This window comes from Panicum virgatum, chromosome 2N (genome assembly GCF_016808335.1).
Source record: "Panicum virgatum strain AP13 chromosome 2N, P.virgatum_v5, whole genome shotgun sequence".
Taxonomy (NCBI): domain Eukaryota; kingdom Viridiplantae; phylum Streptophyta; class Magnoliopsida; order Poales; family Poaceae; genus Panicum; species Panicum virgatum.
The window spans coordinates 62553227-62569091 of record NC_053146.1 but is presented as its reverse complement, the minus strand read 5'-3'; the positions used below and the strand labels follow the sequence as shown (position 1 = coordinate 62569091).

Sequence of the window (15865 nt, the reverse complement as noted above, 5' to 3'; positions counted from 1 at the left end):
GCTTCCCCCTGGTAGTGCACGGGATCTCGCGCGGGCGGCGGGACCTCGCCGGCAACTCGGCTCGTCGCCGTCACCGCGGGCCGCCTCCACGGTGGCGGAGGCTCTGGGCCTCTGATCCGGCACCGCCCTCGCCGGATCCGGGGGTTGCGCGGCTGGGGCGCGTGTTGGTGGGTGGGGTGGGCGGCGGTCGGCGCCGACTGAGGCTGGGGCTGCCGCGGATCGGTGACAGCGGCGGCGGCCGGTGCGGGGCGCAGGGTGGCGCTTGGTGGTGGCTGCGGGCCGTGGCCGGCTGCGACACTGGCTGGCTAGGGCCGGCGCTCGGGCGACAGGATCTGAGGTGTGGCAGTTGGTGCTTCTCGACGGTAATGCTGGCTCGGCGCCGCCTTGGTGGTGGGGTTGGGGGGCTACCTGGCGCTTGTTGGTGGCGCCGTGGTGGTGCTTCGGGCTGGGCCGGGCTTCTTCCGGTGGAGGCGATGCGGAGACGAGTGGGCTACTGGCTTGACCAAGAACGTGTGGCAGGCATGGTGTTGAGTCGGGCGAAAGCCTTCACTGACGCCTTCATCAGTGGCGATGGTGGCGGCGCCCTTCTCCCTGCTGGGGCACCATTGTGAGGCACCATGTCCCCTGCTGCATGGGGCTCTCGAGGGTGAGAACTCTGTCCACCTCTGGACATGCGACGGCGGCGCCATTGGCGTCGTGCCCTTCTTGGTGTGGTGGTGTAGTGTTTTGTTGAGTGTGTTGTTTACGTGCGTTGTTTGTGTGGTGGTGGTGTTCGCTTCGGCGCGTTATGTACGAATGCTTTTTCTTCTTCTTATATAATGTGGCAGTGCTCTTGCCTTTTATTCGAAAAAAAAAAGAATCAACGGCAATTTTACAGGCAAAACTAGCCCAGTCTCTGGGCTTCAGAAACATTTCCCAGTGCTGGTATAGCTCATCTGTGCTCTCGCCACTGTCCACTGGATGGGTTCTGTACATGGCTACAGGCTACAGACATGGGTAACAACTCCCCCCATGCCCTTCTCAGGTGCTCAAGGCTCTGCGTCCAAGCTCAGATGTGCCTTGAACAAGGGTATATCCCTGATGACACCCGTTGTGGGATCATAAGCACAGTCCATAGTCCAGTTACCTAGGAACTGTGCATTGTTTGCAAATGTCCCTTTATCGGGTCGATTCGCGCTGAACCTGATGCAAAAGTCTTCCTGTCAATGGACAGATAGCAATTGGACCCGAGTCCCGGTGCTTTCGATGGACCTCATGTACTCGGATGCATTGTTCTCGATGATCAGTGCATCTTCCAGCTCCCTGAGAATATCCTCCATGCTTGGCCGGAAGGTTGAGAAGGGCTCAGTGCATACCGATGCGACCTCAAGCACTCTCCACATGGCCTCTGAACAGTATTGCCCTTTTATGCCAGGATCCACCATCTCTTCGATCTTGTACTCCCTTATGTAAGGTTTTGCCTGCATGATGTCAGATCAATGTAAGATTATTTTTGGAGTTGTGTAGCTGAAATATAGCATTTTTTTGTCAGACCTACTACGATGAATATTTTAGCAATCAAAAAAGCTAGAGGATGTGGACAAAGCATTGTTCCGACAGAAGCTGTTACATTTGATTACATTTGAGTACATATGATTGAAATGCACAATCGATGACTATAGAGTGTAATGCGAAAATACCCACTCAACTAAGCTCCATTCATCACGAGGCCTTTTGACATCAAGAGGTTCTCTTCCTGTCACAATTTCTAACAGGACTACTCCAAAACTGAAGACATCACTTCTGGTCGATAACACCTGAGTGGAATAGTATCTAAAAGAAAAGAAAGCATCCGTAAATCATGACGAACATGTTCCGGATGACTCAATGCATGGTGATTCGAAATTTCAACTGACATGGAATATTCAGCAACTGACATATAATGTGTGGTTTGTTCTATGGTGTTGAATTCCTAAAAGAGAACAATTTTAGTTAGCCACATTTTACAACATCTAAAAGTATATCAAGAAACTACACATGCAACAACTCTTCGCTTACACAATTATATGCCTTTTACGGTTTTACCTTTCTAGAGTTCACATTGCAGTTGAATTTTTGGATGATTTAAAATGAAGTCATTTATTGAAATTACAGGACCTGCTAGATTGCAATAATGTTGGCCTCAGATTCACAGTTGGACAGCGGAAATATCCAACTGAACATTATCTACTGATATCTACTAGGTTGAAAATTGTTGTTTAGATTTAGTCCCAAATGCTATGTTCAGGTTGATGGAAACATTTAAATTTTTCTCAACATTATTTTTCAAACAATTTGTTGTTCTATCTATTTAAATCACTGCTCCAAACTTAGTCTTTTGAGCCTCTAATGTTTATCGCCAAAATGAAAGTCATGAGAAAACTTACTCAGGATCCAAATATCCAGCAGTTCCTCTCACTTCCATTGATGGATTGCTGTCACCTTCCTGAGGTTCATACTTAGAAAACCCGAAATCGGCTACCTTGCCACACATGCTGTGATCCAGAAGTATGTTGCTTGATTTAATATCTCTGTGTATGATACAACGCCCTGCAAAATTGTGCAGATATACCAGCCCTGAACAAGAAAAACAAGCAATGAGTTATGCCGATATAGAAATAAAAGGAAGCATTTACGCTGTTCAATATTTATAGACCAAAGGTCAACACAAAGCAACAGGACATTCCCGGAATTGCACAAAAAAGAATATTTAATTTGATTCCTCTATAGGCCAGAGAGAAACAGGCAGAGTGGGTATTCACACAACAAAGGTGCTTCTTACCTCTTGCTGCACCAATACAAACAGATAGCCTGGTAGGCCAATCAAGAACTTTCCTTTTGGATGCCTCACCTACCAAAAAAAAAGAGGATTATAAATAAGGGTATAACAAGTGAAAAGTAAATAAAGTTTTATGAAACATGATACCATAGAGGCGATCCTGTAGTGAGCCATTGGACATGAATGGATATACCAATATCTGTTGATCCTTTTCAGAGCAGTAGCCAATAAGTGGAACCAAATTCTCATGCCATACAGCAGACAGAAGTCCTAACTGTGTCAATCGGTTGATCCAGAGATCAGAGGAACTTTGCTTGATGAAATGACTAAATAGATATATACAGAAAATAAAAATTAAACTATGTGGAACAAATGAACATTGATGTAAAATTTGACCATATATAAAACAGAGTTAGTATGGAATTTTTGCTAGATATCACAACAGGTAGATAATAAAACTTCTCAGACAAGATTGTGATGCGATCAAATACTCAAATGCCACATCCATGATTCAGAACAAGCTCTTCCCCACAAGATTCCTTTATGCTGGTGTGATTTTTTTGGAGAAAACAATGCTAATATGGTAGAATTGGTCTGTACCTCACTGTTAAACTCACGTGTTCCCTGTATTGATGAGCTTGATCGGACTTTTACTGCAACTTCTTGTCCATGCGGTAATGTACCTCGATAAACTGCTCCAAACCCACCCTCTCCTATCAATGTTTTGAAGTTGCCTGTTGCAGTCTGGATAGATTTGAGGGATAACTGTTGCACTGCAGGGTTTGCAGTGTTATGGATGCCACATTCTTGAAAAATGGGATCTACACAAACCAATTTAAAACAAGAATTGATTTTACCTATCAAATATTTAAGCACTGGATACACTGAAATAGTGAATATTTGTCCTACTTTCTGCTTATTAGCCTCCCACTGAAATCAAAATGGAATGATTCTATTTCCGTGGTTTTCATGTCCTACTGCCAGTGTTGTTCTTTTTTTTTTTTGCATTCGATCATATAACTGCTGGTAGTTGTACATGTACATCTAAGAGACTATACATGGCATGCAAGTTCTATTTCATGCCCCCAATATAAAGACTGCACAAAACTCGGAAGACCATCTACTATATGACTGTAGCAGTAGAAGACATACTTGTAGACGAGCAGTCTTTTTCTGGAGAACGCCGTTCACGTTTGTTGAAACAAACAAATAGAAATCCAAGAGCAAAAGTGCATGCCAAAGATCCACATGCAACACCACCGATAACAATTACTCTATGACTGGCAACTCCAGGTGGGCTTTCGTACTCTTCAGCAGCACAGGCTCCATGTCTTTTTATTTTTCATAACATAAAGAAAGGCTAGTAACGTTATGTTGCTGACACATGTAAAAGAAATATAACACGAAAATAGATACAATACAAATGCTACCTGAAATCCACCCTAGTTGATAAACCATCAGGTAGCTGGTTGTTTAGGAAGGGGTTGCACTTCACTGACCTAGGTTAGATGACATTTGTTTGATCGGATCTTTTAGGTCGTCATTCACACAAAATATCCATGTTATGTGAGAAGCATACAAGATCAGATGGCAAAATTTTAGAATTACACATGAGTTTTATTGAAGCCTTTGTGTTATAAGGAGGAAGATAGAGAAACAGATAATCGTTCTGTTTGTTTGGCTTGTCAGCCAACCAGCCAGTAGTACTGTTCTCTCATACTAAATCACCACCAGCCACCAGCTACCAGCCAGTCAGCAGTATTGTTCTCTCATAACAAATCAGCATCAGCCACCAGCCACAGCCAAGCGAACAAAGCGAATGTATGCTTACAGATTGCGCAGGTGTTTGAGAGCAGAAAAAGATGCCGGAATAGATCCAGTGAAATTATTGACCTGCAGATCACTGCACCAACAGGTTTAAGAAAATAAAGCCAACGCCTAACAAAGCATGAATTCGCTATGGAAATCAGACAGTGAAACATACATTTCAGTTAGGTCGGTTAAGTTCCCAATCGCTGCTGGAATCTGGCCTTGCAAATTCTTTGAAGAAAAGTTCCTGCACAAGTACTAGTTCATCACATTCTTTCTGATTCAACACCACTTGCTGATGCGAGTACCATATTGACAAGATAAAAATATCTCAATTCACAGTACAGGATCAACCAAATCTGAACATAAAAGCAATAAAAACAAGGAAAGCTGGTGTTCTGAAAGCACGTGCGTGAACGTTGATCATCAGGTAGTTGTATCACTCACAGCTTGACGACGACACGGGCGCCATCATTGGATTCGCAAGAGAATCCTTCCCAGGTAGACAGGGAGCACGGGTCCCCATTCCATGACTTGAGCATCTCATTCTCTCGGTTCCTCTCTGACAGCTCCTCCTTCAATCGCTTCGCAACATCGGCTGTGTCAAAGTCAAGCAGAAAAAAAGCCCCCCATCGCACCAGAAGAAAAGCTCAACACAGGCACCATATTTGGAAGAAAACAGCAGCAAGTCACGTCAGTCAGACGCAAAAAAAAAAGCAACCTACTTTATGCACGAAATTCCGATTCATGGTTCAATCGACCCAAGAAACCATCGGCACTATTGGCGACCAAAATAATCAAGAAGACAAGAACTGGAGAACGGATTCGGCTACGACGACAAACAAGACTACCTTGGGTGAGGCCATTGGACGGCGGCGGTGGCAAGGAGGAGGAGCAGCGCGTAGAGGAGGAAGCGGGTGGCCATACCATGTGGGGTGTGGGCGTGTGGCCGCTGCCGCTGCCAGCCCGGCGGAAGGCAGGGACCTTGGGGGGGGGGGGGGGGGGGGGGGGGACGGGTCAGCAGGGGGGCGTTTGGTTGGCGCGTTGTTTTGTAGCGTCGCCGGTTGTCTGCTGGCGCTCGGCACGGCCGTCGACAACGACGGCGCGGTTTTCCTTCCCCGCACTGTCCCGGTGCGTCATCGACGGAGCTCCGGATATTCTTAGGCCGTGTATGCTCCCGGGGGATGAGCGCTACGGTACAGGCTTGAGACCAGCGTCAATGAAATGTTACTTGCTCTTCTTGAATTTCTGTGTGCATGCAAATTTCTCAATATTTTTATCGGACATTGTTGGCATCTCACCGAATTTCTTTTCTCTCTCTAGACTTCGGACTTGTTGGGCAGAGCTCCAGCTCGGGCTACCTCGGCGGCTCCTGTTGGAGCACTATCAAACACTATGAAAATGAAACGGCTCCATAGTGCAGTATGTGAGAAAGTGGAGTAGCGGCTTTGTATTAAAAAAAATAAAGTCAGTAAAGCTACAAAAATTAATTCCATCTACTCCAGCTCGGGCTCCACTTTCTTTGTAGAGAGCCAAAACCCTCCCAAACGGATCCTTCCAGTTGTCTGCGTTTGAGAGGATGATATTCTAGTTTTTCCTTTCCTTTTCTTTCTTTGGTTGGGGATGCTGTTGTGGACTTTTTTTTAGATGTTGTTCTACTACTAGTAGATTTCTAGTTGTCTTGCCCTTTTTTTTATGTTGGTGTTGCTCAGATCAAAAAGAGTATCAGACGGAGGTGATATGTTGGCGGTTGGCCCACGGGCCAGAACAAAATGAACAAAATGGCTCACGGGCTTTACTGACTGCTTTCAATTAGAGAGCCTTTCATATCTTCCAGAAGAGAATTTTTTTTGAAGGAATCTTCCAGAAGAGAATTGATCATAAACTAGTCATTTCATGAGCTTTCTCGGTTCATTAATTGAAAATGTTTATTAGAAATCCCCCCATAGTTGCCATAGAAAATTCACAAATCTCAAAAAGCATACTTCGTTGGTTAAACCAAATTACTAATAATAAATTTAATCATGGTACCTTTTGGGCCGGGCACGTCCCAACCCAGCCCATCGCATCCTATCTCGTTTACAACGGAGGCGGTCATCAAAAATTCAAGATTGCATCCACAGATGGAAGTATTCCGTTTTCATCTTCTTTTACTTTCCATTAGGGCTGGTCGTTATATTCTCCCTCTTTACCTTTTTTTTCTGTAGGCAATCCATGGGCTTTCTAATTTACGGGCGCCCGCCAAGTTGCTTGCGTACGGTCGATTCCCGACAGGCCCTCATCTGACCCTTTTTGGTATGTGTGTGGTCCCCGTGTCATTGACTCTCTCTTTTCAAGGGGTCCCCCCTTCAACATGCGGGGCAAAGAAAAATTGGAAAAAAATTCATGAGAAATTTTGGAGAAACAGAAAAATTTTGATGAGAAAAAATTGGAAAAGAAAATTTTTAAAAAAATTTTAAAAAGAAGACTTTCACATCCAAACAAAAAAAGCTCAGGTAAAAAAAAATTCACAGAAAATTTGAAGGAAATGGATAAATTTTTTACGAGAAAAATTTTGAAAGAAAAAAATTATGAAACAACTGAAAGAAAAATCAAGTGTAAAAATTTGAAAGTGAAAAAATTTGAAGAAAAAAGTTTGCATCGAAAACCAGAGAAGAATTCGAGTGGAAATTTTTTTGTAAAAATTGCAACAAAAAAAAGAAAAAAAAGTCAAACCTGGAGTTGCCTCCCCCACCGGCATCGCGCCAGGGTGCCGGCGCAGCACCTCCCCGGCACGTCGCTCCCCCCGGGCCGCGCAGCGCCACCCCGCCGGTGGCGCACCTCCCCGCTCGCCACCCTGCCTCGTCTGTCGCTTGAGCTGGGTGTCCTGAAGCTCAGAGCACAAAGAGAGTGAGAGGAAAGAGAACATGAAAAAGGTAACGAGACAGGGTGGGTGGAGTAAATATGCGTGTGGGACCCACCACGTGAAATCAACTCGTCGCTCTCGGCAGACTGCGGGCGGTGGATTGCGAATCAACCGTAACTTGCCTTGCGTGCGGGCGACTGTAAAAGCAGGATTGGGTCCATCATCTTCCCTGTTTTGATCACAAATGGAATTGAGGTAATCCCAATTTACAAAAGAAAAAACATCAGAATGTGTTATTACAGATGTACATAAAAATCAATAAGAGCGTTACGCTGGCACAAGAAACGAGAATGAAGCAGAGCGTGTGCACCATCTTATGTAAAAGGCTGCTATCTCGTGGAATTTTGAAAATAAACCACAATGGATGACAAAAGCGGTAAAACTAATCAGATAAAAATCCACCTAGGTGTGGGCCACACATGGGACTGGGCTGGGTAGGGTAGGGCCTGTTTTGTATGAGACCAAAATAAAAAATTATTTATTTAAATATTTAATTAATTGCTTTGCTTTAGGATTCATAAACGATCACCGAAGTCGTTACTATTGTTTCTTGTATATAAAACCCTCGCCTGTCTTCCCATTCGATACACTCAGCCTCCATCTTTCCCAAATTCCCCACTCCTCTTTCGTTCAGATCCAATCGACCGACGAATTCCTCCTCATCACGTAGACCTTCCTCTGCGCAAGAAGAGTGAACGAAGAAGCCGCTAGCACCCCTATCATCTTCCCATTCGATACACTCAGCCTTCCTCCTTCCCAAATTCCCCACTCCTCTTTCATTCAGATCCAATCGACCGACGAATTCCTCCTCATCACCTAGACCATCCTCTGCGCAAGAAGAGTGAACGAAGAAGTCGCTAGCACCCCTATCATCGCCTTCAGGATACTCCGATTCCTCTTGATTCGGAATTTCCCTGCGCGGAAGCTGCTAGTCCTAGAAAATCAAGCTAACAGGTACAAAGAGAACAAGGCGTCGTCACCATTCCACATCCCGTCTCGCGAATCAAACTCCTCCGCCGCACCATTAGAATTGCGATCATGCCCAAGGGTCGACCGCAGATCTCTAAATCCACAGGTGAGTTTTCTAGATCCCTAAATCCCAGATGAGTTTCCCAGCTTAGCATCTCAAACTAGAATTTTCTTATCAGATTCACTTTATGATCTCCACCACTTTGTGATGTATAACATTGTTTTTGTAAACTGTGAGAAAGTTCCTAACATAATTGAAGTTTATTTCTTTTAGTTTGAATTCATATTTTCAATGAAAGCTAAAATATATTAATGTGGAAAAATAATTAAGGAAGTTTATAATGAAGATTATGTAAATACATGACCCTTGCAAATTTTAACAAAAATAGATAGCAAATAAGTTCTTCATCGCGTTATAATGGAGAGTCGAAGAGTAGCAACTTGTTAATGTTTTTTTCAAGTTGTATTTACATATTTAGCTATACATCTCAAAGTAGATATTAGAAGAACCAAAATCACATCATACATTAAAAGGAGGCACATTTGATATCATCCGTTACCGCAAGAAATTATAATCGGTATCGAGCCATTGTATTTTTATACTAATGTTAATTTTGTAATTCTAAAACACCATAAATAATTGACTCCAAAACTAGAGATGTGCCAATCATCGGCTAATCTATTATTGAAAGAAAGTATAAATAGCTATGGACAGTGGTGGCCGGTTTGGATGAAAAATTGCTAATGGAAAAATTGAACTATATTGCAGGAAAGAGCGGGGGAAGTCACGCCGAGTCGCCCTCGCCCATATCCTGCAATTTCTCACCTAGCGCCGGACACGCCAAGGCAGAAAAACCCGTGGATGGTAGCCCCCCGGTTGCTGCCGGTGGGTGGCTACCCGTAACGGCACTCCACTCCACTTCCAGCACTCCTCCACCAGCGCCGCCGCCTTTGTCTTCTCGCCATTCAGTCCGGTCTCGCCGCACGCCAAGAGATCTCTCCTTCCCAGCATCGACCCTGCACTGGGCTTCTGAGGTTGCGCGGAGGTGCAGGATGGAGAGCAGCAGCGGGGAGGAGCTGGAGGAGGAGTTCCCGGGCCACGAGTGGATCACCCCACAGTCCTCCATCAACGCGGCCTACCAGTCCCAAACCGAGAAGGTCGGATTTTTCCTTATCTTGCTCTGCTCTTCAGCTCTTCTCTTACATTCCGGCCAGCGCATAGTGGGGAATTTTACTCCTTGTGCCCAGCGAGTTCTTGCTTCTTTAGTATCTGTCAATCTGTGCGGTGCGGCCCCCTTGGTGCGTGAAATTTCGCAATTTTGGATCTAGAGGTGGTTTGATGTTCTTGTGAGGGGTAATCTCGCGTTGGGAGATAATCTATCCTGCATTTGTTCTTAGAAATTTCCCCTTTTTTGCTTGGGAAAGAACTGGTCTTATTAGTTCTGATCTGTGATCCTTGAAATTTGTGTTCTCCTTCTCCGGAGCTCATGTTTTCGCTGAACTTTGATGCACCAAGAACTAGAAGCAAAACCAAACAGAAGTACTAGCTGCTTCTTGCACTAAGAACTGCAAGTAAAATCTGGCATAACTTGACAAATTTTAACTGGGATTGAAGAGGGTTTAGTGTTGCCTGTATCAGTGCATCCTTGTCTTTTGGAATCGGAAAAGAGTAGAGACTCTGGTGGTTTCCAAAACGTTTTCGTTGGTATTGTGCTGGTACTGAACGACATGGTTGTTATACTTGCAGGGTATCAGGAAAATTTGTTCTGAGTTGTTGGAGTTGAAGGATGCTATTGAAAATCTGAGTGGAAATATGCAGTCAAAGTACCTGGCCTTTCTCAGGTAATTACAGAATTTATGACTGATCCCTTATGCTATGAAAATAAATGAAACAAATGGAAATTCAGAATATGTTTTTTTCTTTGCATGTACCTGAAAATTCCAGTCCACACACTCATCCTCACTTTTTAAATCATTTTCCTATTCAATATTTCCCCTCCTTTTCGCTATTTGCACAGAATATCTGAGGAGGTTGTTGAAGCAGAGCAAGAGTTAATTGAGCTCCAAAAGCATGTGTCTGCCCAAGGGATTCTTGTGCAAGACCTAATGAGCGGCGTGTGCCGTGAGCTTGATGTCTGGTTCAAATCTAACAAGGAAGAAGATGTGAAAGAAAAGGATTTTCAAGCTGAACTAGATGAAATTTTGTCTGATGATACCCAGGATCCCAAAGCTATTTTCCTTGATAAGTTAGATGCTTTGCTTGCAGAGCACAAAATGGAGGAAGCGTTGCTTGCTTTGGAAGCTGAAGAGAAGAAATATTTAGTTGCAGACGAATCTAGCAAAGAATCAAATGCAGAACTTTCTGCCTTTAAGACAGCACTGTTTAAAAGGAAAGCAATTCTTGAGGATCAGCTTGTTAGGTGGTCTGAACAACCATCTTTGCCTATAACTGAACTAAGAAAGTCTTTGGCTGGTTTAGTAAAGATAGGCAAAAGTTCTTTAGCCCATCAATTACTTCTAAAAGCTTACGGCTCGCGCCTTCAGAAAAATGTTGAGGCATTTCTTCCCTCATGTTCAATCTACACAGAAACTTACGCTGCATCATTGTCACAGATTGTTTTCTCAGCTATTGCAAAAGCAGCGAAAGATACTAATACACTATTTGGAGATAGCCCCATGAATATGAACCGGATCATCCAATGGGCTGAATATGAAATTGAAACATTTGCACGTTTGGTTAAAGAAAATTCTCCTTTGCCTGAGAGTGTTTCTGCCCTTCGCGCTGCTTGCATATGCATCCAAACTAGTCTCTCTCATTGCTCTTTTCTAGAATCTTATGGGCTGAAATTCTCAAAATTACTTATGGTGCTATTGCGGCCTTATATCGAAGAAGTTCTTGAACTGAATTTTAGAAGGGTGCGAAGAAAGATTGTGGATGCAGCAAGGAATGATGATATTCTGCTTCTCACCCCTCAAGAAGGATCACCGCTTTCTGGTGCAGTTGCCCCAAACATTATGCTTACAAGCAGTGGAAAGAAGTTCATATCTGTTGTCAATGTGAGTTCTCCTTTGTTGATGCTTATCTTCTGATTTTCTTTTTTCAGTGGACTAGCTTTAATCCAACCTTTTGTTTTAGCATATCTTGAAATTCAGCTTCCTGTTATGTTGGATTATGCAATTTGATTTGGCCTGCTAGTCTTTTGCTCCCTTCTAAAGATGTATTACACCTGATGGGTTCTTACTGTGAACTTCAATTTGCACCTCATTGAGCATTGCTATAAGTCTCAGTTGCCGACAGATTTGCCAAATGTCGTGGAAAATTTACTGAAATCTATCGATGCTTTGCTAGCAGTCAGCCCACATTCTCTACATATAATAGTTACTTGACACAGGCAACCATGCACCGAAGAATACCTCCCTGCATAAACATATCTAGGATAAGCAGATGTAACACATTTGCTTCACTTAATGTAGCAATGAGCTTGGGTAGATACCAAGTTACTGTAATCAATTTACTGTTTGTGCACTCATGCTCTATTTTTTCGGAATTCGAATAGAGTAATCTTTAACCGGAGCAAATGGAATGCAATACTGCACAATTCATTTACTTGTTCCACGAAAATCTCATGTACTTCACCTCTGATAATTTGAAGTGGTTGATATATTTGCTTGTCCTCCTTACAGGATATTTTGGATCAAGTCACCCCAATGACTATAGTTCACTTTGGTGGAGCAATTCTGAATAAATTCCTCCAGCTTTTTGATAGATATGTAGAAACACTGATCAAAGTTTTGCCTGGACCTTCTGAAGATGATACTCTACTGGAGTCAAAAGAGCCTGTTGAATTTAAAGCTGAAAGTGATGCGCAGCAACTTACACTAATTGGAGCGGCATACACTATAGCAGATGAGTTATTGCCAGCTGCTGTATCCAAGTTCTTTGATATGCAAACTGAAAAGAAAGGAGCTGGTGGATCAAGTGAAGGCCTTGGCTCTGGTTCCATATACTCAATTGAACACAAAGAGTGGAAACGTCATTTGCAACATTCGTTGGACAAACTGAGAGATCACTTCTGCCGACAGTATGTCTTATCATTTATTTACTTGGAAGGGAAGTCACGATTGGATGCTAGAATGTACATGGAACGGAAGACTGATGATCTTTTGTTTGATGCTGACCCCTTGCCTTCACTGCCCTTCCAGGTGATTTTTGTATTGCAACTCAGTGATTTAATATCAAATGTTTATGTATGATCCTGATAGGTGTGATTTTTTCTTGTCTTTCTGAAAAATTGTTCTATATTTCCATGTCATAGATGCTCCATGACATAACTTTATACTCCTTCTGGTCCTAAATATAAATCAGTTTAGGAGATGACATAGTCTCCAAGATTCAGTGGCCAATTTCTATGAAAATATGTTGTTTAAAATATGCACTATGAAGGTATTTTCGTGATGGATCTAGAAACATCCATATTATATAGTCAATCTACTAGTCACATATATATATTTCTTCTCAAAACTAAAAAAGTTTGACGAATAGACATTAAAACGACTTATGTTTTAGATTGGATGCTGTAATGTGTGCCTTTATGCATAGGCACATTGTGTTTATTTGTGTGCTTATGAGTTTGTGAGCAACCTTTGTTAAATGAAATGCTTATGCTGTAAGGATAGAGATATACACTTATTAAGGAAATTATGCCAGTTAAATATACTACATATTTTTTTTTGAATATTGCATTTGGGTTCCATGGGTGTAAAATCTGTAACTTAGAGGGAACAGCAGTGATGTTTACATTATCATTGAGCTTGTATAAGTATCAATTTCCGGTTGTTTTGCTGTGCGGTGCTTATTCTGTTGTGGACATTCTGTTTGGCAAATCTGAGTAAAGTTAGAAGAATTCTGTTATTCAATGACTATTTCTCACTTTCGATTCGACTTCTTTATTCTGTTATTGAAACACAGCAATATGTCCAACTTGGTTTAGACTTTTAAAGTGATTATCCAGACACCAACAAATTTGAAAGTTAGCCATCCAAACAAAGTTGTCTCACCTATCTATTTTTGTTCTTCCAGGCGTTGTTTGGAAGATTGCAGCAGCTAGCTAGTGTTGCCGGTGATGTTCTCCTGGGAAAAGATAAAATACAAAAGGTCTTACTCTCAAGGCTAACTGAAACTGTTGTCATGTGGCTCTCCAATGAGCAAGAATTCTGGGATGTTTTTGAGGACCGGTCTGTCCAACTCCAGCCTTCAGGGCTGCAGCAGGTACATTTTCCTGAATGTTTATGTTACTTCAATGCAAATACTGAAGTTAACAATCCTTTGCTCCTTGCAGCTTATTCTCGATATGCACTTCATCGTTGAGATTGCTGTCTGTGGGCGTTTTCCACACAGACCAGTTCAGCAGCTTGTGTCAACAATCATAACCAGAGCGATTGCTGCTTTCTCGGCAAGGAATGTTGACCCACAAAGGTCCGTGATTACAATATCATTTCAATGATGTTTGTTAGGCTATCTGTTTGCCCAGTGCTTAATATCACGTTTCTTCTTCCACTAAAATTCATTTCAGCGCACTTTCTGAGGACGAGTGGTTTCTTGAAACTGCCAAGGGTGCAATTCACAAGCTCATGCTGGGGACCTCTGGATCCGAGTCCGAGCCTGAGCCTGAACCTGAAGAACATGTTGCTCTGCATGATGAGATATCCGATTCTGATGAGAGCATCGCAACTCCATCAACGTCAGGGTCTGAAGATTCGTTCGCTTCTGCGAACAATGATGACCTTGAGAGTCCTGTTTACTTCACTGATCCTGAAGCTTAGTTGCTGAAACATTGTAGTACCTGTAGATGTGGTCATCCTTATCATCAGTTTTATTATCTGGTATACCTATCGGAACTTGGAACCTGGAAACACCATTGCCCTCAAGAAAAAAAGAACCTTGAAACATCAGCGGTAATTATCGGGATTATTGTGGTTATTATCGCATCTTGCTGCCTACTATTTGTTTATGTTATAGAAATTTTGTCTTTTCTTAAGAATGAGGAAAAAAACTTGATAACCTTGAGCCTTCATACATGCATCAGAAATGTTATGAAGGAATTGGGAATTAGTGATCAATTCTGTAATTAAGTAGTTAATTAGATTAATGACATCATTATAGGTAGTTACAATTCATGAAGGGGTCATCCCAAGGGATATGTCTTTTGGGTCCTTGTCTTTTGGTCTTATATATAAGCAATAATCAATCAATGGAAACACATCTGTTTACTTCCATTTCTAACACGTTATCACGCACGCTAGACTCTCCACTGACTCGATTGCAGAACTCGCCGAGTTGTTCGCAAAAACAGAGGCTGACAGGGCCTCGCATACTCGATTCTACTCTCGATTCTACACAGGGGCAATTCGCTGAGTTCGTCCTCGAGGGAAACTCGATGAGATTTCATGGTCGCAGAGGCGATGCCGACTCAGGACACCACCGAGTCCTCTATCGCTGAATACCAGTGCCGCTTCACGGCGCTCTGACCCCCAACGAACGGCTCCATCAGCACCATGGTCGTACGCAGGGGCGCTCCGCCCTTCTCCTGAACCGAGGAACCCTCGGCTCCGGCATCTTCGACAGCGGAGAGCACGGCCGCACCTCCAGCAGCCGCGACCCCGACAGGATTGTTTCACTGGCTGAATCTTCGGGCGTGTGGCGTCTATGGACGGCCGGCCGGGCATCCACCACGGCGCAAGGGCGGAGGCGCGGCGGGGGCGCTTCGCGGCGGCCGCAGGGGGCCGTGCGGCGGGGCACCGGAACAGGCGGCCGGCCTTGGCCGGCGCACGGGAGCCGGTTCGAGGTAGACGAGCAGGAGAGGGTGGTGCGCCGCTCGACTCCGGCGGCGGCTGCGCCAGCGGCGCTCGGCACCGGCGTGGGCGGCGCATGGGGCGGTGACCCCAGGAGCCAAACGCCGGCGACGCCAGCGGCGGCGCTCCACCAAGGAGCAGGCGGCGGCGGTTCCTGGGGAAGGCGCCCCTTCCCTACCATTTGGCCAAGCAAGGCCGCTCCCAGATCGCGCCGGCAGGCCGCCCGCGGCGGGCTGGGCCGAGCCGACCCCACTCCCTCCCACGCATTTTTACAAAAAGGACCCCAGATTCCTCTAAAAAAAAGGACCCCAGATTTGCATCCATTTACATGTTTTTAGTATATTCAATACTACATATTAATATTTAAGGTCTAGATTATTCTGTTTTAGCCCTTAGGCTAGATACAACACTACAATAAATTACATTTATAATTGAATACTTTATTGTTTTAGACTTTGTGTTTAAATTTCTATATCTATGATTTTCTGATTTAGCCACTCTAACATTGTTAGTATGGTAGAGTTTTTACTCCT

The 15865-nt window shown here is 43.8% G+C and overlaps 1 protein-coding gene and 1 pseudogene across 1 annotated transcript; one reads left to right on the top strand and one right to left on the bottom strand.

Moving 5' to 3' along the window:
- Nucleotides 1–811: 811 nt before the first annotated feature.
- Nucleotides 812–5560, bottom strand: LOC120661716 (annotated as a pseudogene).
- Nucleotides 5561–9324: 3764 nt separating this feature from the next.
- LOC120661714 (exocyst complex component EXO84C-like) lies at nt 9325–14518 on the top strand. The gene is made up of 7 exons (XM_039940636.1): nt 9325–9638; nt 10228–10322; nt 10499–11537; nt 12165–12683; nt 13561–13749; nt 13820–13956; nt 14054–14518. The coding sequence occupies exons 1-7, from the start codon at nt 9534–9536 to the stop codon at nt 14301–14303; spliced, it is 2334 nt and encodes a 777-aa protein (XP_039796570.1). The 5' UTR covers nt 9325–9533; the 3' UTR covers nt 14304–14518.
- Nucleotides 14519–15865: the final 1347 nt, after the last annotated feature.